General features: G+C 38.6%; 1 protein-coding gene across 19 annotated transcripts in view; it reads right to left on the reverse strand.

Annotated features, from left to right (window-relative positions):
- The window catches only part of adgrb2 (adhesion G protein-coupled receptor B2), a 350,264-nt gene that overhangs the window by 253,519 nt on the left and 70,244 nt on the right, over positions 1-26,501 (reverse strand). For all 19 annotated transcript variants that reach the window (XR_007186356.1, XR_007186355.1, XR_007186357.1 and 16 more), the window contains exon 2: positions 2,729-3,557. Coding sequence is in view for 16 of the 19 variants with exons in the window: in XM_048201541.1 (XP_048057498.1) it covers positions 2,729-3,542 (814 nt within the window). In the remaining 3 variants the exon portion in view is untranslated. The remainder of the gene's footprint in view (positions 1-2,728; positions 3,558-26,501) is intronic.

Genomic DNA, 26,501 nt, shown 5'->3' on the forward strand with positions numbered 1-26,501 from the left:
ATGTCAATATGGTGGCCACCATGTAAAAATAAAAAGCTTTTTATTATGACACACATATATCATGACTTAAATCTCATGTGAGTATACAGTATATTATTTTAATCGTATATTCAATAGTAATTCATTACAAAAGAAACTTTAATGAGGGGAAACTTAGAGTGGATCTTTTATTTTTATTTTCAACTCTATTCCATTCTATTCCATCTTTCAGCAGATTTCTATGGAAGCTTGTTTGCGCCATGGAATAAAAAATATAATAAACAATGTATTTGTGACTTATCTCACAATAGACTTTTTTTCTAACAATTGCAAATTTATATCTTGCAATTCAGACTTTATTTCTCACAATTCCAAGTTTATAAGTCACAATTCTGCCTTTTTTCTCAGAATTCTGAGATATAAACTCGCAATTGCAAGTTATAAAGTCCTAACTGGGAGATATAAACTCACAATTGTGAGTTATAACGTCCGAATTGTGAGATAAAAGTCGCAATTACCTTTTTAATGTTTTATTCTGTGGCGGAAACAAGCTTCCATAGATTTCCCCTTACAAAAATGTGAACAAATGTGCAGAGTCCTAGTGGATCTAATTATGTGTATATATTATTACATTATATAGTAGTTTGGAGACCTACTGTATATGCCTGTGTGCTTTGATGTTCTGCATTTTTTATGATTTTGAATCATTTGAAATTACTGTGCAGGATGCTATATATCCTCTATTCCAGAGTGGCCTAATTACGGTGAAAATATCCCAATATACACCTAAAAATACTGTCAACATCTTTCCAGAGAAGAACTCTCCATGCTTGAAATTGGCTGGTGTCAGTAATGTCAGCTTTGAGGAGAAGGCCGTTTAATGTGCAGTCTTTGCGGGCACAGGAGAAGGCTGCATCTCTGTGACAGGCACATTGGCAGTGTCCTTCTGTCTGGCACAGCCAATCAGCATGCTGACTCAAGGGAGGATAAAACTCAGTGTGGCTTTAGCTGAGAGGCACTAGAGCGAGCCAGGAAAAGCCCGACTGAAGCACGCACGCACGCACATACTCGTCCTCTCATTCTCACTTTCCCATTCTAGTCAATTCTTCAATTCTTTTTCAGTGTCACACATTCTCTTGGTGTCACACTTTATCTCACAATCTCACAATTCTGATACATATATATATATATATATATATATATATATATATATATTATTAAATTAATCAACAAGGCCCACATTCCCTGCAATGAACTGTTCTCTACCTCAATCCTCACCCACAAATCGGAAGCTTAATGCGACACAAATCAACAACGCAAGACGCCAGCAAAAGTGACAAGTGACAGATTTGAAATATATGCAAATTTAAATGTGGTCACCCAGCATGATACTATGTTACTCTATGTTTCTGTCATAATTAGTCACAACAAGCAGGCAGAAAATGTTGTCAACGACTTGATTTCAAATTCTGTCATGTATGGCTATATACCAAAACCCAGCTACACAGCGCAGTACATTTGATCAAAGCTCATGGTCTGAAGCACATGGTGCAGGTGCACTTAGGGCATGTTCGAATTTCCTTTTGCTAGTTTAACAACGGAAAAAATGGTAAGCCAGGCGCATGGTCCAAAAGGGTTGTACCTAGTCTCTGAATGAGTCATGGGTGTGTTTTGGGTGTAACATGTGTCATCTCCAATTCCCTTTAAAAGCCTGCCGTCACATTGCGCCAGGTTTATGATATGTCTAATATGTCTAGTTACTTTGTCCATTTCTGCTCTGCAAAAGAGTAATCCAAGCAACACCTTGCGCACCTAAAAACAACACACCATTGTGGCATTCCTGAATGAATCTGTGTTTTTATAATGAATCATTTGAGCGAATGATTCAAAGAGTCACTCATAAAGACTTGTAAACAAACCTACTCTTACTACTTCTAACATACCTTTATATGGCAGAAATAGTGATAATAGTATGGTAATAGTCCTTTTTTTGTCCCGAATTTAGCAACATTTGTTTTATACATAGTTTACTGATTTAATGACTCTCTCAGTCCTGAAAGTATCAGTGGTTTTGAACTGGTTCAGTGATTCAATGACATGCTAATTATACAGTAATTTATTGCCACCTACTGGCATAACAATATAACTTGCAGAAACAGACACCGAAAAACATTACTAAAATATACAAACAAGTGGATTGATTCAAACAGTCCCAGTGCTGTACTAAATACCAACACTCAAGGAACACTGCTCAGTCAATCAAATTCAAGAATCAGAATTAACCCTTGCATAATAAACACCAAAATGTTCTGACTGACTATAATTTTGCCAGTGTCTACTGACAAAGTACTCATCACTATAGAAGCTTATCGAGTCACAACCAGTAAAGACATGGTGTCTAAGATAAAGCAGCACACATGCCTCCCCAGTCCTAAGCCAAAATCAGCAGGAGCAAACAGTGCAGCCAAGGGGAGTCAGTGATTACCATTTTATCACAAACACTTATCCTCATTGGAGGCAGTTCAAAGCGCTTTAAAGTTTCTTTCCCTTTTGTAATTAGAGGCTAATAATTTAAATACAAAATGAGCTCTCCAAATCAAGCTGAAAGTGAAACACTTTGTTTGTGATCCACAAAGAGCCAATGGTTACCCAATCAAACAAAGTAGCTTGTAAAGTAGTTTAATTGATTTAAATGAAACGGGCTGTAAAGGAAACAGCTAGCAGCTGGTCAAAAAGAAGCCTGGCTTACCTTGCCGGACATCTCTCGGTGCTATAGCGATGCCATTCTTTGAATGCAGCTGTGTTACACAACAGTCGTCGGGTGGGGATTGCAAGACACTCGCGCTGGGGTCTAAGGAATGGTTGTGGGGTGCAGTGGGTAGCAGGGACACCGGAGGGGCCGTGTTGGGACAAACACAACCCGTCTGGGTGATACTGCAGCTCTCGGTTTCCCAGCCGGAGCCGACATGCAAGCATTCCTCGAACCAGCGGCACAGGACTCCACATGTAAACTGACTCGAATTTTCATTATTAATGAGCAGAACCTCTACGAGCCGGAAGTCCAAAGTTTCAGCCGACAAGGGGGCCTGGCCCTCGGACATCCCATCTTCACTGTTGCCGTCTCCGCTGGGGTGAGCGGTCAAGCACAACTGCACAAAGTTCTTATCAAACTGCAGGAAGGTGTGAGGGCCTGGGACCATGCAGAGCTCAACGGCTTCGGGGTCCGAGGGGAAGGTGGGCTGGTCTGGGGGTCCACAGGTCTGGTTTGAGAGGTAGTGGTCCAGGGGCAGCACCAGCGGGGAAAAAGCTAAACAGGCGCCGGCATGGCGATTGAAGCGGAAATAGAGCGAGTACTTGGTGGGGTCAGGGTTCTCCACAGTCCAGGAGCATCCGGATGCCAGAGCCGACGGGCTGGGAAAGAGGTCCCTGAGCGAGAAGGAGCCGTATAAAACCCCAGCCACCAGAGAGGAGCAGGGGGCAGCCTGACCCAGCGGCTCCACAGCCCAGGCCAGTGCAAAAAGGGATGACAGCACAGACAGACAGAGATGACCAGCAGTGTTCATCCTATGTCATTTGTCCTGCGGGGGAAGAAAGACATATAGATGAGTGAGCTTTAAGGTCAAACAGTTAATCAGTCACATATCTCTTTGATAAAACAGATCATCGATCATCATTTTTTGCCCATTACTCGCCTCCAAACAATTTCAATGTTTAAGTTTAAGGCTATACAGTTTTGGCAAAATGGTTCAAACTATAAAAGTAACATTGTGAAGTGATAAAATATAAAACGTTTCACATTTTGAAAGCTGCTGAATAGTTTAAATAACCAAGGAAGATAGAAGGATAGACAGACATATAGACAGACATTGGATGGATGGATGGATGGATGGATGGATGGATGGATGGATGGATGGATGGATGGAAAGGCAGTGGCTATTCACACAGAAATTGGTATTTACAATGACTATAATAGTGTTAAATTATGTTTGCACCATATAAATATCAATAAAAGGCATCCAAGTGTAAATAGCATCGAATGCTATTCACACATTGTAAATAGAAGTAATTTGTGCTAAAAGGAAAATCTCTCAGCAATGGTGGGTGGATTTAGTGAAATATACATGACCACACATGCATACGTTTAGATGTATTACTACACATATAAAATATACTATATTATATTATATTATATTAAATATAATATTACTTTATTTTAAGCTAGTGTGCTAACAATTTGTTTGGTGGGAAACAGTATGTGTTGATAAAACAAACGAGAAAGAGAGTTCTGAAGGAGAGAATGCAAGAAGGGCAACACAATGTGATTTGAATATTAGATTCATTAACAGATTTACATCACTAATCCTCTTTAATCTGTTCTGTGGAGACACTGCAGAGTGTCATAAACAAACAGCCAGAGAGAATGGCAATGACAACAGAAAAACCAAGACAGGAGACACAGAGCGAGATGGAGAGCAACGGTCGTGTCACATATCGGGCCATTTAAGCTCTCTGACAGCATTAATGAAGCGGAAAGTTTTCCTGTAAATCAGCCCCTTCGGTCTTGATTCCCGCCTGCCAGAGCTCCTCACGCCAGCCTTTTTCCACAGCTGTGTTTGTGAGCCCTAATTCAGCCTCTCCTGAGCCACCACTCACTTTTCATTCAGTCAGCCCGCCCCTCTGGCACCGGTCCCTTTGTCTTAATTACATGTGGTTAGTGGGTCACATTACTGGCATGCAGTTGGCTGCGGTGGGACGTCCTTCATTTGGAAGGCCTTCGGGTTTCCGTACACTCCCACCTGGATCAATAGGTGGAAATCTCTGACTTTCCTCCTGCTTTCTGCCTTTTTGTCATTCTGTCTCAGCCTTCCTCTCCTCCTTCCCACTCAGAGCAGACTTGTAAATCATTTCAGGGCTGCGTGTTCTCTCTGTGAAGGTCGCAATCCTATTCACAAAGACACAAAACGGACACGCATACTTTTCTCCGATGTCTGAAATCCCTGACGGATGTACCGAAAAGACTGATGACTCTTCTGTGGAGGGTTTAGCCTCTCAACTAATCTCCCACACTTTCATTTGTGCACGTACACACACACACACACACACACACGCATCCTTTAGTTTCCCACTGTGACATTTACAGGTCTTTCAGTTTTTGTTCAATAGGATGTGGCACGTGACATTACACTAATTTTTTTATCTGATAGTTTTTGATCTACTGATTCAAATTACATAAGAATGCAATTCACACATACAATAACTTGGACACACCTCTTCTATTTGGGTGTGAGCAAAAACACTCATTTTTTGTGTGTCCCTATAAATGCAAATGAGCTGCTGCTCCTGCTCTGCTTTCCAAAAGAGGGTGGAGCTTTAACAGCTCACGCTTTGGTTACCCAACAACAACAAAGCTGGAGAATCTCATGCAGCAAAAATGAGGATTGTCAGTAACGGTGTTCAGCCTTACATTGTTCAAACCGGAGTCGACACTGATGGAGAGACTCAGGAAGAATTTAACTGGACATTTCTGAATGGTTAGTGGATAAATTTATGTAGTTGCTGTGGAGTTGATTCAACTCCTCGACTAGCATGTGCCGTCATGTTAATCTTTTGTGCAAATCCAGTGTTGAATTGACCCTCGTTTGTGAAGCGGTCCGGCGTAAAATGACAGCATGGCAACAGCACTCTACTTCAACAACTCTTCCTCTTCTCTAAAGCAGCCCAACATGGCTTCACCCCCTTTGTTGCATGTTCCTGGGGGCAGGATTTATGTCAATTTTGGGGTTTGTGATGTCATCAACCCAGGAAGAAGCTCGTTGTAGTCCCTACCAGTGATTTGTTGTAGTCCTTTCTGTAAAAGCGATTTCTGTAAAAGAAAATATCTCCCTTTGCATTGAACTTTGAGCGTCATAACTTCGCAGATGTTGTTTATGCTCATACAGCAACATTAAAGTTGAAAAAGTAAAATGAAAATCAAGGACACCTTTAATTTCTGAATTAAAATTATTTTTGATAATTGTTTTGGGTATGAAGTCACAAATGTCAAGTTGATACAAAGGACCTGATAAAAATGAGAACAATCATAAAGAAAAACTTAGTTTGTCATAATCTTTTATTTCTATGAAAACAATATTTCAATAAAACCACTTCACTGCTTATTTGTGTTTAAAATTAAAGATATGTACAAATAAAAACACACAAAACCATGATATCATATAGAAACAATCATGATTGTTTGTCAAGGTCAATAAGTCTTTTAAAATCTCTTGCTTTTGCTAATCCATACTGTTGTAAGTATGTAAGATAGGCTGTTGCTGCAGCATAAATATACATTAATAAATCCCTTAGCTGATCTAGGCAGGTGGAGCTGCAGGAGGTGGAAGGTTTCAGAGGAACTGTAATAAAGCGCTGCAGGACTAGCCTACAGCAAACACTGAACCAGATTATTTAAATGTTGAGCAAGCAATCTCATTGCCTGCAGGATCAGCAGAGCTCAATCAGCTAGTGCCATGTGGTAATGATGTGATTGCTTGTAAGTAATGATTAAGATGTGCAAACATGTATTCAAAGTTTTTTTTTTTTTTTTTTTTTTTTTTTCCTACTTGATGGTTACATTACAAGACATTTAAAAAGTCATTAAAACATTGAAACAAAAGTTCTTCAATACCTTATGAAAGGACATCAATACAAAGAGTATATATCTAAGAACTTTCCCTTTCTTTATCACGGATATATGTTTCTTATATGTCTTTACCCCAATACCAGAACTTTGCCACCTTTTTCACACTTATTTCGAGTTCACCTTTGATAAAGAATCAAAAGTTTAATATATAAAGATAAAACGCATTTGTCTAGTCAAGCATATGTTGGGATTTTATGAATATTCTGTTGCATCCCAAAAGCACATTATATCAGTGTATGAGTTGTGTTGAAATCAGTCACCAGCAGGGAAGCGAGTTAAATGGAGCTATGAATTGGCTCTGGAGAGGGGCCTTTAGACAAGGCAGATGAAAACACGAGAGTTTAAAGTGGATACATCTTTCATATGACGAGAGGTTCCTGACTCAAGCTTATTATGAGATGGCTGGAATAAAGGGTTTACATGAACGAAATGGCACAAACAAATTATTCTACCAAGAAATAAATAAATAGATGAATTGGCACAAAGAAGCGAGTCGCACTCCATTTCACAGGTGCTTATCGCTTCTCTCATGTCTCATATTTTTGGAAAATGGTTATCTGATCATGCGTTTGCTTATTTACTTATTGATTTATTTTGTGGGATTATGGTGAAGAAGAACAGTTGTTTTTTTTTTTTTTTTGGTCATTGGCTATTTTAAACTGCAGGGTGCAGACAGGCCATATCTGAATGTTTGTATACATGTGACACTAATCTGATTTTTTTTTTTCCCTGAATCATGTGAACAAATCCTTTCAAATCCGATTTGCTCTATTTTCATGTGGTCCTGGACTGGATACATTTCTGATTTGAGTCAAAACTGTCACACCAGAATGCATGTGTTTGTTGTATATAAAACAACAATATTGATTCATTCAGTGCCAACAGCACCTTTAAAAAATTGTAAAAATCTCAGAAAACCAAAGATGGCAAAATACCATTTCTAATTGATAACTGGGGGAGATGCTTCAGTTAGGCAAAACTCGAGGGGATACAACACAACCAAGCTGTGTTAGCACATTAGTGTTGCAAAATCCAGTGCCAACTTTAATGAAATGTGAGAACAATTCTAGGGGCCCAAAGGCCCAGGAGAACTGATGTAGTCAGTGTACACATACAAACACATATGTAGAGTGTCATGTGTATATGCATTGCAATAATAAAAGTAAAGGGAAATGGCACTAATATAATTCATTCAGCTCTTTTTAAGGCAACTGTCTGTTCACACTTATCATGAGCCGTGTTTTACCGAAATTACTCAGAACGAATTGTCCTGGGAACTTTTTTTTTCCCCCAGACCTGTTGCTGTCTGCGTTTCTACCGCAATGTAAAGTACCATGAAGATTAGTCCAGTGACATAGGATTATGCGTGACTTTCCATTTCCTGCTGGATTTTGTCCTCCGTATATAAGCTTAAAATGCCTTCACATGCTCTCAGAATTATCGTAACACGAAACACCCTCCCATTTCAAATATCTTGAATGTGATGAGCTCATAATCACAACTTCAGAAGTAGGAATTTCCGATAGCTTACTAACGGCAGCATTAATAAAGCCTGAACCTTGTCATCGGTCCATCAGTTGTATTTTTCGTTAATTCGAATAGCAAACAACACTTACTGCATTTACCACAACAAACTTTTAAAAATGGTGGTTGAAATAAAATGCTGCATGGAATCAACCAATCAAAATGCTGCATGAACTTAACCAATCCCAAGTCCAACCCCCAAAAGCTCCTGAACTTTAAAAAAGTACTACCTCTTGAGCAGGGACTTTCTGAGGGGGGAATTTTTACCTGGAACTTAATTTAGACCCTGGTCTCTATGGTCGAGTACCACCCCAAAGTCCCTAGTTCCTGGGGAAAGTTCCTACGGAGGAAATGCGGCTAAAGATACAGGTCACTGATAAACATGAATGAGAACCGTCAAAGCAAAAAGATAATTAAGGCCTGTAATATGAACACAGCCACCATTTATCATACAAATATGTGTACTTTATGCCTGCGATGACTATACCACCTTGATACGTTTCTGTGTACATGATTATTTCTACAAAAGAATACTTCCTGTTTGAATAATATTTGCTCATTAAGTACACTAGTGAGCAGCTGTCAGTAAAAACAGAAGAGCATCCCTCACTAGCACAAAGAAATCAAACTAAACCGCTTCTGAGAACAAAAGCTTGAAAGAAGGTGGGAAAGACATAGAAGGTCAGGCACACACAGTGTAAGGAGCATGTCTGGAAATAATAGGTTCTGAGATGAAACTGAAACAGTAATGAAAGACAATGCAGACATGGGGATCTTTAGAGATGCAGGGATGGCTTTGATTTTTGTCAGGTATATAATATCGTATCTCAGCTTAAAAATCACAAGCTTTTGGGTGGGGCATTTTTAAAGGCATGTACTATTTAAATTACCAATGGACTAGCTACATCACAGTCATGAATCGTGATTTGTTACTTTCTGGATGGTTGCAAGGGGTGGGGCATTCTCATTCAAGAGAGATTTTTATTGGACAAAAATATCTATAGTGCTGGATGAGTCATCAGTATTTTGTTCCATTTTCCTGGAAGTCAAAGGCTTTAAAATACATCTGCTAAGTGAACCTTATATTTGTTAAAAGCCAACAATTAGGAGCACTCTAGCATACAGATGACCTAAAAGCTAATAGACATGGACTAAAGCCACAAAACTCTCATTTTGATTTCCACAGGTATTTAATATGAAGAGACAACTGTGAGCAAGCAATTTCATAGATTGATTAGCAAGCAAAGTAAACACTGTGTTCCTTTGTTTGTTTGTTTGATCTGCTCGACCAGTCTGATATAGCAACACTGGATCAACCAATGGTGCAGCTTTGGGGGTGGGGCTATCAGTTTATCTAACCAATGACAGATGGAAAAAATATATATATTATTTTTGTACATTTTCATTTGCTGATGCTAGTGGTCCAAAAATTACAAACTTCGCCTTTAAAGAACAGCATTTCATCCTGACCTTTTGCTTATTCACATTTAAAAATCCATAATAATAATAAATGCAGTGTGAAGATAAAGAAGAACATCCAGTCCAAAAGTCCAGAATAGCTTGCTAAAAATGTGTCAATTACTCATCATGTGAAATTACTCCTACTTATGGTTAGCTTGAACATTGTTAAATGACTCCAAAGCTGCTCTTGACACAATAGCAAAGCTTTGTAGTTTTGTGTTCAGGTCAGGAAGGCCAGCTCATTGAGTCCACATCCCCAGGGTGAAAAATCACACACTGACACACACACACCCTCACAAACAATTACATAATTGTCCGACTGAACTAGCCATGTTTCATTACAGATGAGAGCAGCACCTTGACATTTGTAAATCCATCTTCAGTGTACATGCTCGAGATCCATCTGAGCATTTGATTGATGGATACAAGGATTCTCAGGCAACCTTGGGGTCGTGTAGGACCGGAGGAGGAGAGCCAGGCCGTTCGGGGAGGCCCTGTAGTGGGTCCTAAAGCAAGCTAATGTAATGCTCTAATGACCTTTCAGATGCAGGAAAGCAGGCTGGAATAGCAAGGTCAAGTTAAGGGCACATATGTTGCCTTTGGATATTATGTCCAAAGGACTAAGCAAGACTCCATATGCAGTTTGAAGGACAAAATATGTACTAGAGTATAGTGTACTTTAAAGAAGTGAGGAGGTGAAGAGAAAATACCAGATGTTTGGTGATTTCCCATCAGGAAAAGGAGGATATGTGTTGGAGAGGGTGAATCATTTTTTCTTCAGCAACATAACTTGATTGGCCATATTAAGTACCAAATGGCTAAAATGGTTTAGGTTCCTCTTTAAATAAATGCATTGATCGGTAGTTCTATAGCTCTTCTACTGAACTCAAAAGACCTAAATGTGAAGATTTCACATTTAACATACTAAGCTATTACTTTATCAATAGGGACTGCAATTGAATTCATAATTAACAACTATTCTGCATTCACTCTACAGTAAATCAATGGAAACCACACCGGATAGCAGTATTCTCACTCCTATTCTCATTGATAGGCCTATTTTATAATTCACAATCATGACATTCATGCATTTGGCATACTTTGCTTTTCAGTTTTCAGTTCATTTCAATTTTCAATTTTCAGTTTATGCATTCTCTGGGAATTGAGCTATGACCTTAGCACTGCTAGCGCCATCCTTTACTTTTTGAGCTACAGGAAAGCATCCCCAAGTTATAACCCAGAACTTGCATAAATTCTGAACACAACATCTAAACATTTTCAACAAATATCTTTAGTGTATGCCATACTAATTTTATTTGAGCTACCAAGTTTTTCTACCATCAGTTTCAGATTTACCCACCGCATTTTTTAACATTATGTTAATAAAAAAAGAAAAAAAAAAGAAATCAGTTAAACAGTCCCTGTGGGCAGAATAAGCTATGGTGCAGACCAGAGTTTATGTCAATAATAAGCATGGCTCTGTGAAACTAAATGCCTTGCAAATTATTAAGTTTTGTGAACCAACCATCCAGATCACAGTATGCCATACCACAGATTGACCCCAACATGTCCACATTATTAGCCCAGAGAATAAACCAATATGCTACACTAACCCACAGAGTCATGCGAGTGTTTCCCAGCACTTATTCCCTCGGTCAGAGTAATCAGAACTAATCCACTCTAAATGTGTCAAGGAGATATAGTTTAAAGGTCAAATGCATCAACTAGGAGGTCTGTCGTCGTCTAAAGAACAGTTTTGGGTCAGTGACGACCTGCTGGACTAGTAAAACCCTGACCCATTTCAGCAGCCTTAAGCGTAAAAGCCCTCAGCTTTGAAACATCGTGCAGAAAACTGAATGTTCTGCTTCACTAACCAGGACACCTAGTGAGAGACCTGACCCTCGTTTCTGTTTCTGATTCATCAGGTTCTGTGTACACCGCTCGGGGATGGAATTAGAGATACCAACTTTCTCTCAGGCCACGGTGCCACAAAACTCCAGTAGTACTCAAGTAGTAGATAGCTCTGGATTTTCAGGGTTAAAAAATTGATTGTTTTTTCTTTAGTCTTCCATCATGTGACCAAAATCAGTGTCATTTCATTGCCAATGAAATTTTATCGAGACTGTAGCAACAAAATAGATATTCATCATTTTCATGAATATCATCAGTCATGTTTATCATTATTTGCTACTATCAGAGGAGTACAAAGCTACACGATGCAAACACACAAAGCACAGTATTGAGTATAGAGAAAATTCTAATACATTACATTTAACTATAAACACTCATCCAAACCCATTTCATGCTTTTACTGATGGGCCAAATCACATCCTCATCCTTTGGAAGTGTAAAAACAGCTTCTCGAAATGTCGATAACACGAATACAACTCTTCCAGGCCTCAGCTACAATTACATTATGTAAGGGCGGGTCAAAGCAGACATTGTTTGCAGGCACCCAATGAAGACCACAGGCTGCCATTATGCAAGTTTGTTACGTTGTTACGTAGGTTTGTTACGGAAGAGATACTGGAATTACTGACGACTTGTTTTCGGCAGTTTGAAAGCGATTCTTGTTTTTGAGAGACGATAACTTTATTTGTCGTGCACTTTTACATTCACAAACAGCTATACTACACACGCCATAAAAGGTAACATTCAAAAATATTCAAAAATATTGTGTGTGAATGAACTCAAACACAAATATTATTGCACAATTAGCTATTGATACTTTTAAAGTGCATTAGATAGTTAAGGAAATACACCACCCTCCATCGTGACTCTAGGATAAGCCCTCAATGTCCTTAAATCCTAGATACACCCCTGCACCCCAGTACACGTACATGAGCGCTCCGATGAAGACGCCATAGGACAGAAGCTCAGCCTTCTCTCTCGTCAGCAAGGTCATGCGGACCGCATGCTGGAAGATTAAATTACATTTTCTGTGGAGTGGATGCAGCGCCGTGGCTATTTTACTCAGACCCCCAAGGCCTCTCGCAAAGCGTCCCGTGGTCAGGGGCTGGCTAACATCGAACTTCTCTTTCATTGACATGCTTACACTCCCCATTAGACCTGCCCTGCTTTAGCCATTGATTTATTCATCCACACTGCAGGGGGCTAATAAGCAGCAAAAGCAGAAAGAACAGGGTTTAATTTTCCAGGGACAAAGGAGATATAGAGGCAATTACAACGGTGGGAAAGACGGGGTACGCATTAAGCCTTGAAGGTCACCATTTGCCGCCTAAATGACAGGAGAGAAAAAGACACCTCTTCAATGGAATTATCATGTTGCATCATACAAAAATGGCTGAAAATGGCATGTGGGTGATGCATTATCTTGCTGTGCCGTGTGACATCTTCCATTATGAATATCCACATTGTGCTGAATTGATTGAGACTGGCTGATTACCAATCAATGCCCTGCTACCCAGCAGGAAGTGTGATAAATGTGAGGAGGTCAGCAATAGGCACGATAAGCTTCCTGTGATCTCTGTTGGGGATGGCAGTAGATAAATGTTAACAGGGACTCTAAATGATATCTCATACTTAAAGTCATATGAAATCAAAAAGTTCTTGAATGCATGTTTCAGATCTTACTGTGAATGTTTCATATTTGATTTGCTCCATTTGTCTATGTTTTGCAACAGTTATGGTTACAAACTCCCTGCACTCAAATTTTTAGTGTGATTGGTTTAAAAAAAAAAAAAAAAGTAAAAAATAAAGTTGAACTGATAAGAGTTCTACAGACATATCACAATAACATTATTATTTTGAATTCTTCTGGTCATGATAATAGTGTATTGGAAATCTGATATTGGGACAGGTCTAATCCAAAGTGATGTGTGCCGCACACTAGGGCTGGGCGATATATCGCATGCAATTCTCACGCGCATTTCGTCAGTAAAGCCGGTTCCCTGATTACCGCCAAATCGTCATCACCTGCTTTCAAATGGAGCAGCATTTAATAGACAGAGCTGTAGATCACTGATAAGCCACGCAATATCACGTTCATTATCGGAGGCGATTCATCTGCGATAATGAACGCAATATTGCGTGGCTTATCAGTGATCTACGGCTCTGTCTATTAAATGCCGCTCCATTTGAAAGCAGGTGATGGCGATTTAGCGGTAATCAGGGAACCGGCTTTACTGACGAAATGCGCGTGAGAATCGCATGCGATATATCGCCCAGCCCTACCGCACACGTCCTGAAAAGTGAAGCCAAAACATTGATCGCTCTCTGGTGGCTGGCTGCAGTTAGGGGTGGGCAATTTACCGGTATACATGATTAACCGGTAGAAATTTGTCAACCGGTAAAGATTTTGGACTATCGTCTCTATCGCGGTTACGCTCACATGATGTTGCTGTGCTGCGTGGTCATGCACTGCGGTTTTAAAAAAAAAGTTGATTTTAAACCGTTGAAGTGCAATTAGCATCGAAAGACAACTTATTTCAGTATATGCGTGCACTCTCTGAGAGACTGTTTCTCAGCGCTGTCTGAGAGACGTGCGACTTGAAGCTGCTGCTTATAAAACGCATGAGAACTGAACTGTGAGCTTTTTGTTTCCTAATTTGGGTTGAACGGTTAAATACACATACCTACGTGTCAAAGTGACATCTATTTGCAAGTAAACAGAGTAATTTATGTCTTAAGTCAACGTAAACAGTTGAGAAAGAACTGAGAAATTGAGAAAGAACAACGCATGAATATAATGGGACCGTGAAGTCGGTCTTAAAGTGACAGCATCCAAATTTAACTGCTGTCATTAATGCTAATCAATCAACAAAAAAAGAGAGAAAATCTCTCACTGCTCTTGAATGAATCACTTCTGTAAATTTAATAAGAATAAATGTATATTTAATTTAGACAGTAGACTGTGCAGTGTTTGTTTAAACATTTTATTACTTTATATATTTATATTTCTAGTGCTTGAAGTTTTTCAGGTAGGTCTATTTCATTTGTCTCTGTTCTATTGTAGTTTGTTTTCTTTGCTCTTTATTTATCACTGTTTATTTGTCTGCAGTAAGCATGAGAGTTTTTTAAGGCTAGTATTAGTTTTATTAAATGATATTGAAAATGGTGATAAGAATTATGAAATTTCAGTGATACAAAAACCTTATTTAAAGCAAAAAAAAACTATATTAAGATATATATCGTTATCGTGAAATAAAATTTATTATATCATTATATATGATTTTAGTCATATCCCCCACCCCTAGCTGCAGAATAGGTCATGAACCCCGCACTCTCAATGTAACTGATTTTGGACTTGAGTCAAACTGAAAAAAAATCCAATTACACTTGATATCCAAATTTGGCACAAGAAGTCAACAGCCATTTCTAGAACATTTTAGCTTCATTTTACTACAGTGAAAGGAAATGTAGACATGGCATCAATCCTTTTTAAAGTCTCTGCACTGAGCGCATACATTTAAAAACAAAAACAAAAAAATTAGTTAATGTATTCCCTCAGAATCGAACCCATGACTGTAGCGTAGCTATCGTCATGCTCTACTTTTTGGGTTGCCTGTACAGGAAAGCATGCCCAAGTTATGTTTCCTATAAGTACATACAAGATATTCTTATGAATTTAGTTTGATCCACTTAATAGAAAACAAAAGAGAGAAAGACAAAATGAATAACTTCCGGATGAATTTTGAATTATCTTTTGGTTTCCCTTAACCTAAACCAGCTTAAGATGGTTTGCTGGTCTTAGATGGTTTAAAATGGTCTCCTTTTTTTAGATGTTCTCCTAGCTTAACCATCTGACCCCAAACTCCTTTTAAAGGTGCCCTAGATTCAAAAATTGAATTTACCTTGGCATAGTTGAATAACAAGAGTTCAGTACATGGAAATGACATACATTGAGTCTCAAACTCCATTGTTTCCTCCTTCTTATATAAATCTCATTTGTTTAAACGACCTCCAAAGAACAGGCGAATCTCAACATAACACTGACTGTTACGTAACAGTCGGGGTGTAAGCCCCCAATATTTGCATATGCCAGCCCATGTTCAATGCATTACACAAGGGCAGCCAGTATTAACGTCTGGATTTGCACAGCTGAATCATCAGACTAGGTAAGCAAGCAAGAACAACAGCGAAAAATGGCAGATGGAGCAATAATAACCATCATTGATATCATGATATTTTTAATGATGTTTGTAAATTGTCTTTCTAAATGTTTCATTAGCATGTTGCTAATGTACTGTTAAATGTGGTTAAAGTTACCATCGTTTCTTACTGTATTCACTGAGACAAGACTGTCGTTATTTTCACTTTTTAAACACTTGCAGTCTGTGTAATGCATAAACACAACTTCATTCTTTATAAATCTCTCCAATAGTGTGTAATGTTAGCTTTAGCCACGGAGCACAGCCTCAAACTCATTCAGAATCAAATGTAAACATCCAAATAAATACTGTACTTAGGCGATTAGACATGTTGCATGACAAACACTTTGTAAAGATCCATTTTGAGGGTTATATTAGCTGTGTGAACTTTGTTTATGGTGTTTAAAGCAAGCACAAGCTCTTGGGGCGTGGAGCACGAGATTTAAAGGGGCCGCGTACCCTGAATCGGCGCATTTATAATGATAGACAGTTAAAAATATTAATAAAAAATAAAAAAAACTATGGGGTATTTTGAGCTGAAACTTCACAGACACATTCAGGGGACACTTAAGACTTATATTACATCTTTTGAAAACATGTTCTTTGGCACCTTTAAACCATCTAACAGACCAGCCTAACCAGGCTGGGAGACCAGCTTAGGCTGGTTTATGGGCCGACTCTACTTCAGTGCACACTTTCCACAAACCCTCAATTCCCGATGGATAAAATCAAACCCTGTCCTACTTTTTTGCTTTGAATAATCCTTTTCACTTGGAAATATGTTATATTACAGAAATAAAACATTCACACTGACAATGTTTTTCCACTCACTGCAATAGTGTACTCGAGAAAAATAAGACATCTTCAAACAAAAAGCAAGCAAACTTTCCAGACAGCATTTACAGTAACAAGTGAGGAAAAGGCGAAGTAAATAAAAAAGGGAGCAAGATGGGAAAAATATAAAAATTAGACATGAGAGAAGTAGTAACCATGGCAACATCACTGAGAGTTATATTTCAGTTGAGTTTGAGGGCTGAGGGCTTTTGAGGGCTTTTTGCAGTTGTTTTCGTCCAACAGGCTTCTCCAGAGACCCTTAAAGAGCATTCCTGAACACAGAACAAATGCGCTACACAGAGACACAGCTAGCAGACACTATTCACACATGACTTTATAAAGGATTCTGGTGACCAATAAAAACAAGCTGCAAAGTAATGCGACAATGATCTGAGTAGGGATGAATATCGCCAACTACACAAGCATAAGGCACAAATCACGGAACGTGTTGCGATTCAGAAGATTGTGATCCATCATGATATCATAACTGGACTGAATATGTAAAGTCTTTCTTGTGTGGTTTGCTTCACTTTTATCCAGCCAGGAGCTTCATGGAAGTGGCTGAGATATGAAATATCTCACACAAATAATAATCAAAAGTATCGTGAGAAAGGGAATCTTGATACATATCAATATATGATTATATCACCACTGCCCTAGGATAAAAAACATTTTCCTCCTGAATAAGCAATCTAGGCCCATATTACTTGTTACGGCCTTGCCTGTGTGTGTATGGCCGTTGTGTGGTGTGTGCTAAAAGGAACATTTCCTTGCCTTTGGGGCATCGTGATAAATTCATAAGCTTTGAGAGTGACGTTTATTTAAGGTTGGAGAGAACAAACCAGTGACATGTTGTGTGTGATTTCTCTGCGAGACAGCGGGAGCTCAAACAGCAGTCCCAGCAAGCAGTCCCAGCATGCCAACCCTCAACCCTTTCATAATTTATCGATGTGTGGTGCCCTGTTTGTGTGGCAGGACACTAGAGAGGTAGGAACAAGGCTTTCTTCTTTATTCTGGAACGCAGAGACACCATGAAAGACAGTGTTGCATAAGGATGAGCATCAGAATGAGACTAGGTTGTGTTTATGAACACTAAAGGTCACCAATTTGAACAAACTGTTATTATAAAATGAATTATTATATATTATATATGTACACACACATGCATACACACATATATTAAAATAATTTTATAGATAATTTAATAAATTATGGCTATTTTGGATTAAGTGAATGAAATTAATTATATTGTTTATTTAGAACTTGATAATTAATATCTTGAATAAATACTATTATAAAACGGATAGTACCACATCTGTACAGCATATTATTAATGCAGTAAGTTGTTGCTTGGCAACCATAAACATCTAAACTCCACTTTGCATTACAACCCTCAATAAACAGCTCTTCCTCATCTCCATCACTCTGTATTTTTCCATTACTTTCTTCATCGCTCTTATATGTGAATAATGTAAGGCAATCCTGCCTAGTGACAGCTTCACAGAAACCTCTATCTACCATAGCACATAGCAAAACAGGTTCATACTTTTCTAATGTCACGTGGTATATACCATCAAACTAACCAACCTAAATGCATAGAGTACAGACCATTATCTGGGTAGAAACACACTGGCACACACAAAAGCCTACATTTGAAGTTACACACTTAGACACACGCAAAAAGGATTTGGCACATCAATAATTCAAATGGATCCTGAAACAGGCTGTTTGAGCTCCTCTAATCTGCCGACTATGAGGCTGTTCTCTCTTGCCGTCGCCGCTCTCATCAGCCAGACTCTGCCATAACGCTGCCATTAACCAAGTGACACCTGCAAAGTCTGAGACTTATATCAAAAGCACTATTCAGACAGGATTACTTCTCCAAATCACGACTGTGTAAAATTTTTAACACAGGACGTTTCATGTATTCATTTGAACAGGATTGGGATCTCTGTAGTCATTACTAAAATGGGCGTACATGTTGCGTACATGATGAAACCCACTGAAATGAAACTTAAGGTGAGGATTATAATTGACTCTCCAACTATGCAGCCATTTGAGGATTTTCTGTGATCAGACATAGATTTTTAGGCCGAAAACAAATTTGTCTGAGTAAGCAAAAAAAAAAAAAAAAAAGTAGGTAATTAATTTAATTCTTATGCAGGTTATATGGGATAAACACAGACATGTTTATTTCTGATAAATAAAATAAAATAAAATAAAATAAAATAAAATAAAATAAAATAAAATAAATAAAAAAATATTAAAAATAAATGAATTAAAATAAAATAAAATAAAACTTTTTTTTTAAATAAAACTTATTTCTGTCCAGATAAGATGCTAAGAACAACCAAGTGAAAGCAATCACTCTGGCATAGGTTGGTATATCCTTGCCATATCCTTTAAAATTAGTGGATCATTTGAAAAATATCTCAACAAATGTGATGGGAACCATTTGTGAGACTCTTCATCCATCTGTCTCCATCTGCGGTAGGTCATACCTGTGCGTCTGACCCCACATGAACCTTGTGTCAGTGTCCATGTGCCAACCCCATGCCCCCGAACCTTTTTTCACACTGGGCGAGGGCTGAAATGTCACCATCTGTTAGCTCCAAACGTGCACTGAGACAAAGTTCCCTCTTAGCAGAGGCCTAATGGAGCAGCTGGAGAGCGGGAAAAAAAGAAAAAAAGAGGTCTCCATCTCCCCTCAGCAAAGTGTGAATATTTATTAGTATGAGTCTCTCCTCCGCACCCATGTTCACTCGCTGCGTTTGTTAGCAGCCCTGTTATACATCCCCTCTGCTCGACTCTGAAGCGATGGGCTTCTTTTTAAACGCTCGGAGGTGGCCCTAACTTCAGCTCCAACACAAGCTCTCCAATGACCCAATTAATCTCAGCTACACACCAGGACTCATAAGATGCTTTTTCTGAGGCCAGGAACACATTCCTCTGCACATTTATGGCAAGCATAGAACATCAAACAAGCATTCCCTGCATAACTGGAATATAATTTCATGAAACATAACTTGCTTACTTTAAAGAACTGATGTTTAGTATATAATTTCATTTTAGTTGCACTGAATAGATTGTGTCTTGCAATACAGTCAAACACATTTTCCTCTGATAAACCCTTTATTAGGTCAAATTTAATCAAATTTAATTCAAATTTCCTGATAATTTACTCACCCCATGTCATCCAATTTGTTTGTCTTTCTTTCTTCAGTCGAAAAGAAATTAAGGTTTTTGAGGAAAACATTCCAGGATTTTTCTCCATATAGTGTACTGCAATGGCTACAAATGGGTTGAAGGTCCAAATTACAGTTTCAATGCAGCTTCAAAAGGCTCTACACGATCCCAGATGGGGAATAAGGGTCTTATCTAGCGAAATGATCGGCCACTTTCTAAAAAAAAGAAAGAAAAAAAAAGACGTAAATGTAAAAAAAATAAATAAATAACCACAAATGCTTGTCTAGCTCTGTGATATGCCACGCATTACATAATCACATTGGAAAGGTCACGTGTGACGTTGGCGGAAGTATGTGTTTACAATTCGAATGTGCAAAGACTAAGTCAAATAGCATTTACTTTTTTCGCCCTACCAAGATACATCTGCCCACGTCATGCGTGACCTTTCCAACGTGATTTTGTAATGTGTGGCACATCGCTAGCTTGTTTAGCTAAATAAGACCATTATTCCTTGTCTGTGATCGAGCGGATCCCTTTGAAGCTGCACTGAAACTGCAATTTGGACTTTCAACCCGTTTGTAGCCGTTGAAGTCCACTATATGGAGAAAAATCCTGGAATGTATTCCTCAAATCCATAATTTCTTTTCGACTGAAGAAAGAAAGACATAAACATCTTGGATGACATTGGGGTGAGTAAATTATCAGGAAATTTTAATTCTGGAGTGAACTAATCCTTTAATGCAAATATCTAATCAGCCAATCACTTGGCAGCAACTCAAAGCATTTAAGCATGTACAAACTACATATGAAATTGTATACTGTATAACAGGCATTACATTTGGTTTGAAACTTACTTTGCGACAGTTAAAAAGTGCATTCTATACAGTATGAATGTCTGTAGCATGAATGAAATTCAAATGTATAACATCTGCCATGTTGTCATTGTCATGTGACCTATGGAGTCAGTTGCATCACTTCACCTCCATTCACAAATCTTCCTGGCCTCATGGGATAGTAAAGTGCCAATCGAATGTGTACTTCAGATTCTTGCCGCAAATAGTAGGTCATCTGGGTACTTTCCACCTACTTTTTTATAAATACTATGTATCTGGACATACTATTCGACATATGGAAGTAAGCACTGTAGGCTGCTGAAGCTCAAACTGAGCATCAGAATGGGAAAGAAAGGTGACTTACTTCCAGCAGGATAACACGTCATATCAACAAAGCTCAAATCATCTCAAATTGGTTTCTTGAACATGACAATTAGTTCACTATACTCAAATGGCCTCCACAGTCACCATATCTCAATAGAGCACCTTTGGGATGTGGCGGAACGGGAGATTCGCATCATGGATGTGCAGCCAACAAATCTGAAGCAACTACACAATTCTATCATGTCAATCTCTGAGGAATGCTTCCAGCACCGAAAAATGAAGGCAGTTTTGAAGGCAAAGGTAGTCAAACCTGTTACTAGCAAGGTGTACTAATAAAGCAGCCGGTGAGTGTCCATTCCAAAATGATCCTTTACCATCAAATTGTGCAGAGTTCATGCAAAGGTCTTGGTGAGACACTATCAGGCTAGTCAAACACTTTCAAGATGAAGCACCCTTACAGAACAGTGCTGACAATTTTCAATGCGTCTGCAACTACTCATCATGACAGGCTGGGTGAAAAGTTCTTCATTTGAGACTCTGCGTCTTCACCATCTCCGTTTCAGGCCATAGGAGAGAAACAAGAGGCTCTGCAATCACATGAAACAGTGTGCAGCATTTTGACAGCTTTAGATTAAAGCAAAATCTATTCTGACGAGGGACTGCCACGAATATATCCCTGCCGTGCGGCGGGGCCATGCGGCCAGCCTGAGAATTTAGGCTCTCTAAATGCTGCAATCTCATTTGCAAGCTGAAGCGGAGACTGCGTCAATCCTTTCATGGGCAAGAGCGTATAACAGGACACTGATCAAATGAGGGTGCATGAAGAAGATGTCACAAGGGATGTAATCTGTAAGAACAGGGTCTAAAATACAAAATTAGAAAAAGGGCAGGCCAGGGTAAGTCAGAATAGTTTTGCAAGTCCAAGTTTTGGAGCAGGATAAAACATCCACATTTCTATAATGTAGGACATTCATGAGAAAAACAAGAAAATAATGAGATGTAAAGAATGGCGGACCATGAGGGATTTTTCTGTGGAGGCTGATATGTAAATCAATATTGATAAAAACCTACTAGAAAAATTACACTACCAGTTGGGGTCAGTAAGATTTTTTTTATTATTATTTTATTTTTTTGAAAGAAATTAATACTTTAATTTGGTAATGATGCATTAAATTGAACAAAAGTGGCAGTAAAGAAATATTAAGCATATATGTGATGCATGCTGGCAAAATTAGTCGCAATGAGCAAATTTTCAAGAATGAGTTATATATTAAAAAATCTTCAAAATGGTGTATGATTTGTTGGAATCTGACAAAAAATGACTGAGCTACGCATATTTGTAGTCGATAGAGTCAGCAAAGTCAATTTTGAGAAAATCCCCATTTCCAGCTTCTATCATCAGATGAAACTAAAAAAAGAGCTTTTTGGCAGCAAACTCACCAGATGGGTTTGGTGCACACATGGATAAAAAGTACCCCATGCCCACGATCAAATATACTGCTGGATCTTTAATGTTGTGGGCCTATTTTTCTGCAGGAGGTCCTGGACATCTTGTTCAGATACATGGCATCATGGATTCTAGCAAATACCAACAGATAAAAAATCAAAACCTGACCGCTTCTGCTAGAAATCCAATAATGGGTCGTGGTTGGATCTTCCATCAGGACAATGATCCAAAACAAACATCAAAACCAACACAAAATTGTGTCTCTGAGCACAAAATGAAGCTTCTGCCATGACCATCCCAGTCCTCTGACCTGAACTCTAAAGAAAATGAGTGGAGTGAACTAAAGAGAAGAAGCACCAACATAGAGCTGGGAATCTAAAGGATCTGGAGAGATTCTGAATGAAGGAATGGTCTCTGATCTCTTGTAAGGTGTTCTCCCAACTCATCAGGCATTATAGATGACGACTCAGAGCTGTTATCTTATATATATATATATATATATATATATATATATATATATATATATATATATATATACACATTTTTACATTCATGTTGAACATTTGTAGGCCTATGACTAGGAGCAGATTTTAAAACACAAGTACTGGTGCTTTGAAGGTCTGTCAGATATGCAAAACCTCCCAGATGGAGTTAAGATGCACCAATGGGGATGTGTGTGCAGTCTCGCTAGTGTCATTATGTTGTGATTGGCACGACCGCACAAATGGATGCATTACAGTAAGAGTACAGGGGAGTGGAAGAGAGAGAGAGAGAGATTCTTTCCTCAACACTCAATCATCAAAACCTCCCTCCAAATAGCACTCTCAGTCAATGAGAGAGAAACAAAAAAAAAAAAAAGTCTAAGCACAAAACAGAGAGAGGTTGCTTACATTAGGACTAAATTAAAACTCCAAATTAGAGTAGCAAGTGGAGAAAGTGCTTCATTTGGCAAGATGGAATAAAGCGTATGCAAGAGAGAGAGGAACAGAGAAGAAATAAAGATTAAAGGGGTCGAGGAGGAGTAGAAGAAATTAAATAAAAACCCTTAGAGGGGACTTGGCTGCGATGTTATTGGTTTTTCTGCTGCTTTTTCTATTGTAACTGGACAAAAGAGAAAGCTAATGACACAGACTGTTACCCTTAGTCCACTCAGCCCACCTCGAATGCAATTATATAAGCACTGCAGTAACAACCTTTAGACTTCACATGCAGATACTGTATGCTCTACATGACCCTTAAAAGAAAATCTACCAAAATTTTAACACACACACAAAAACATGTTGTTTTTCCATGTTTTATAGTGACTTTCCATGGACATTTGCTGCGTCCAAATACGCATAGGAACTACATTTGATTTGAAACTTTTTGCCACCACTAAAAACTATGTTCTATATAGTTTGAATATGTGTAGTATGAATGAAATCCGGATGTACTTCATCCACCATGTTGTCATTGTCATGTGACCTACGCTTCACCTCCATTCACAAATCCTCTCCCCCATGGGATAGTAAAGTATCTATCGAATACATACTTCAGAATCATGGCAGAAGTAGTAGTACAGTAGGTCATCTGGGCATTTTTCACCAACTGTTTTATGAATACTATAAATTTGGACATACTACTCGGCTCACATACTGTTTTTCACCTACTATATATATATATATATATATATATATATATATATATATATATATATATATATATATATATATATATATATATATATATATATGGAAGTAGGCATATTTGAACTCAGCGATAATGATTTTTACACTGTACATACACTAGGTTAAAAACAACCCAAGTTGGGTTGAAACTGGACAATACCAGCGATTGGGTTGTTTCAACCCAGCAGTTGAATGTTAAATGTAAAAAATGTTAAGTTAAATATTTGCCCAACGTGCTGGCAATTTAACTCAACTATTGTTTAAAATTTACTATATGACTGGCTTAAAATGAACTCAAAAAAGGTTGGAAATTAAAAATCAGACACATAATTACTATAGGCAACAATAATAATCAAAAGATGAACATTTATTAATAAGCAATTTAATAAATGTTTATTGTTTAATTATTATTCATGAAATATTAATAAATGTTAATTTCCAACATACTTTGGGTTCATTTTAAGCAAGCAATACAGTCATTTTAAACAATAGTTGACACAACCGCTGGGTTAAAACAACCCAATCACTGGGTTTGTCCATTTTTTTTTAACCCAACTTGGGTTGTTTTTTAACCCAGCATTTTTTTGAGTCCCATTTATTCTATCCCCTAACCCCTATGCCTACTCATCACAGAAAACTTGCATCTGCATTTTTAAACTTTCAAAAAAAAATAATTCTTAATGATTTAGAAGCCGTTTTCCTCATGGGCAGGGCCGTCCTTAGGGCGGTGCAACTGGTGCGACCGCACTGGGCCCCGCGGCGAATGAGAATGGGCTGAGGGGGACATGTTTATAAATGAAAAAACGTTTATAACGCTACTGTGCCTATGCAGCATAAAATGCCTTGCTGCCTGATATCTCGATAAAATGTGCATGTGGTTCATTTTTTTCAGCTTATGAGTCATTTCTACAGAGTAATAAGCATTGCACTCATTAAATATTTGCTTGCTTTTCTCTAAAGCTCTCTTGAAATTTGTTTTAGATCATTAGATGTGACATTATGGTGCCCTGGAACCATGTTTGAAACCTTAGGAGGTGCCTTGATACACAAAACACTGCCTATTTAGTTATTTACTGACTGGGCAGTGAGGCAGCAAAGCAGCTACCTTGGGTTTCGGACACAGCGACAGTATGAGTCAGAATGAAATTTCCCGTCTCAGAAAGCACTATATGCAATAGCGGCCCACCTCGCTGCCATGCGTCTTTGATCTGCTGTAGGAGTAATTATTTATATTGCTTTGTTGGTTCATTCATTTCTTCTCTAAACAGCAGGCACCTTCCCTCTCTCTCTCTTTGTCTGACAGTGTAATGTGGTTCTGGGTGCTGCTGACGCTGCAGGTATGTGTTGTATATTTGATCTGCTGTAGGAGACAAGGAGATCAGATCAATGGCTGCTGCATCATCCAGACAACAGCTCAGCAGCATTCAAATGAGAAGACCCACAGAGATGGTGAGGAAAGGAACAGGGATAGACACGGAAAGAAAGTGGGAGAAAGCACACAATGAGTACAGATTCTGCTAAAAGTTTGCAAACTTTCTGCATCTGTTCCAAATAAATTGACGTTTACATGTTGCTCAGCTTAAGCAATCAAAGCATAATACGTTTGCATTTATTACTGGTTTTAAATTTGGCCAAACTACTGTAGGCATTTTAAAAACCAAAAACCTGTCAACCTTTTTGGTAAAGCTGGTTGACAAAGGTAGTGTTTCTGTTCAAGCTAGTTAGGATACCTGGTGGAGACAGCAGCATTCAAAAGTACGGTGAAGCACCGTGAAGTCTCTGAAGGCCAAAATGGCTGTGTATGCATGGGGAAAACACACATTGCTTGCTGCTGTCAAGGGCTTGTGCATCTCTTGATGGACCTACATGAATGTAGTGAGAGCAGATGCAGTGCCCTCTGCCCTTTCCATCTCTACTACACTGACATCCTGCAGAAAGATGTTTCACTCCCCTCTCATCACTTCACAGGTCACCTCACCAGGGCCACAGGTCATCATAAGTTGTCATGGTCAAGAAGATATGCAAGACTTGTCAGAGTTCAAGCTTCACATCAAAAACATGTGCAGTGCTTGAGAGGCTGACCTCGGAGCAGAATAATTGATGTCAGATCACTCAAGAGAGCCTTTCCAAAAGCAAACACTGAAAACGTATCATGAAACTTTCACCTATAAATCATGACAAGAGATATCAAGTGAGTGCTCTCAAACTTCATCTATCATGAGCACAGTTACCATAAACAAAGATGATGCATCATGACTCAGGATAAATCTAGAGATATGAACAATATCAGAGTAAACACAACATTAAACACACCAAAAAGATGTGTACTATTTTGCAACGTTCAGTACCATGCTAAAGTCATGGCCTAGCAGTTAGCGTGTATGCTAATACTTGAAGAAAGCTATCCATTGGCTTTCACATTTTTAACAGCAGTTGCTCACATAGTGCAGGATTTAC

Source organism: Megalobrama amblycephala, linkage group LG9, assembly GCF_018812025.1.
Source record: "Megalobrama amblycephala isolate DHTTF-2021 linkage group LG9, ASM1881202v1, whole genome shotgun sequence".
Lineage (NCBI taxonomy): Eukaryota > Metazoa > Chordata > Actinopteri > Cypriniformes > Xenocyprididae > Megalobrama > Megalobrama amblycephala.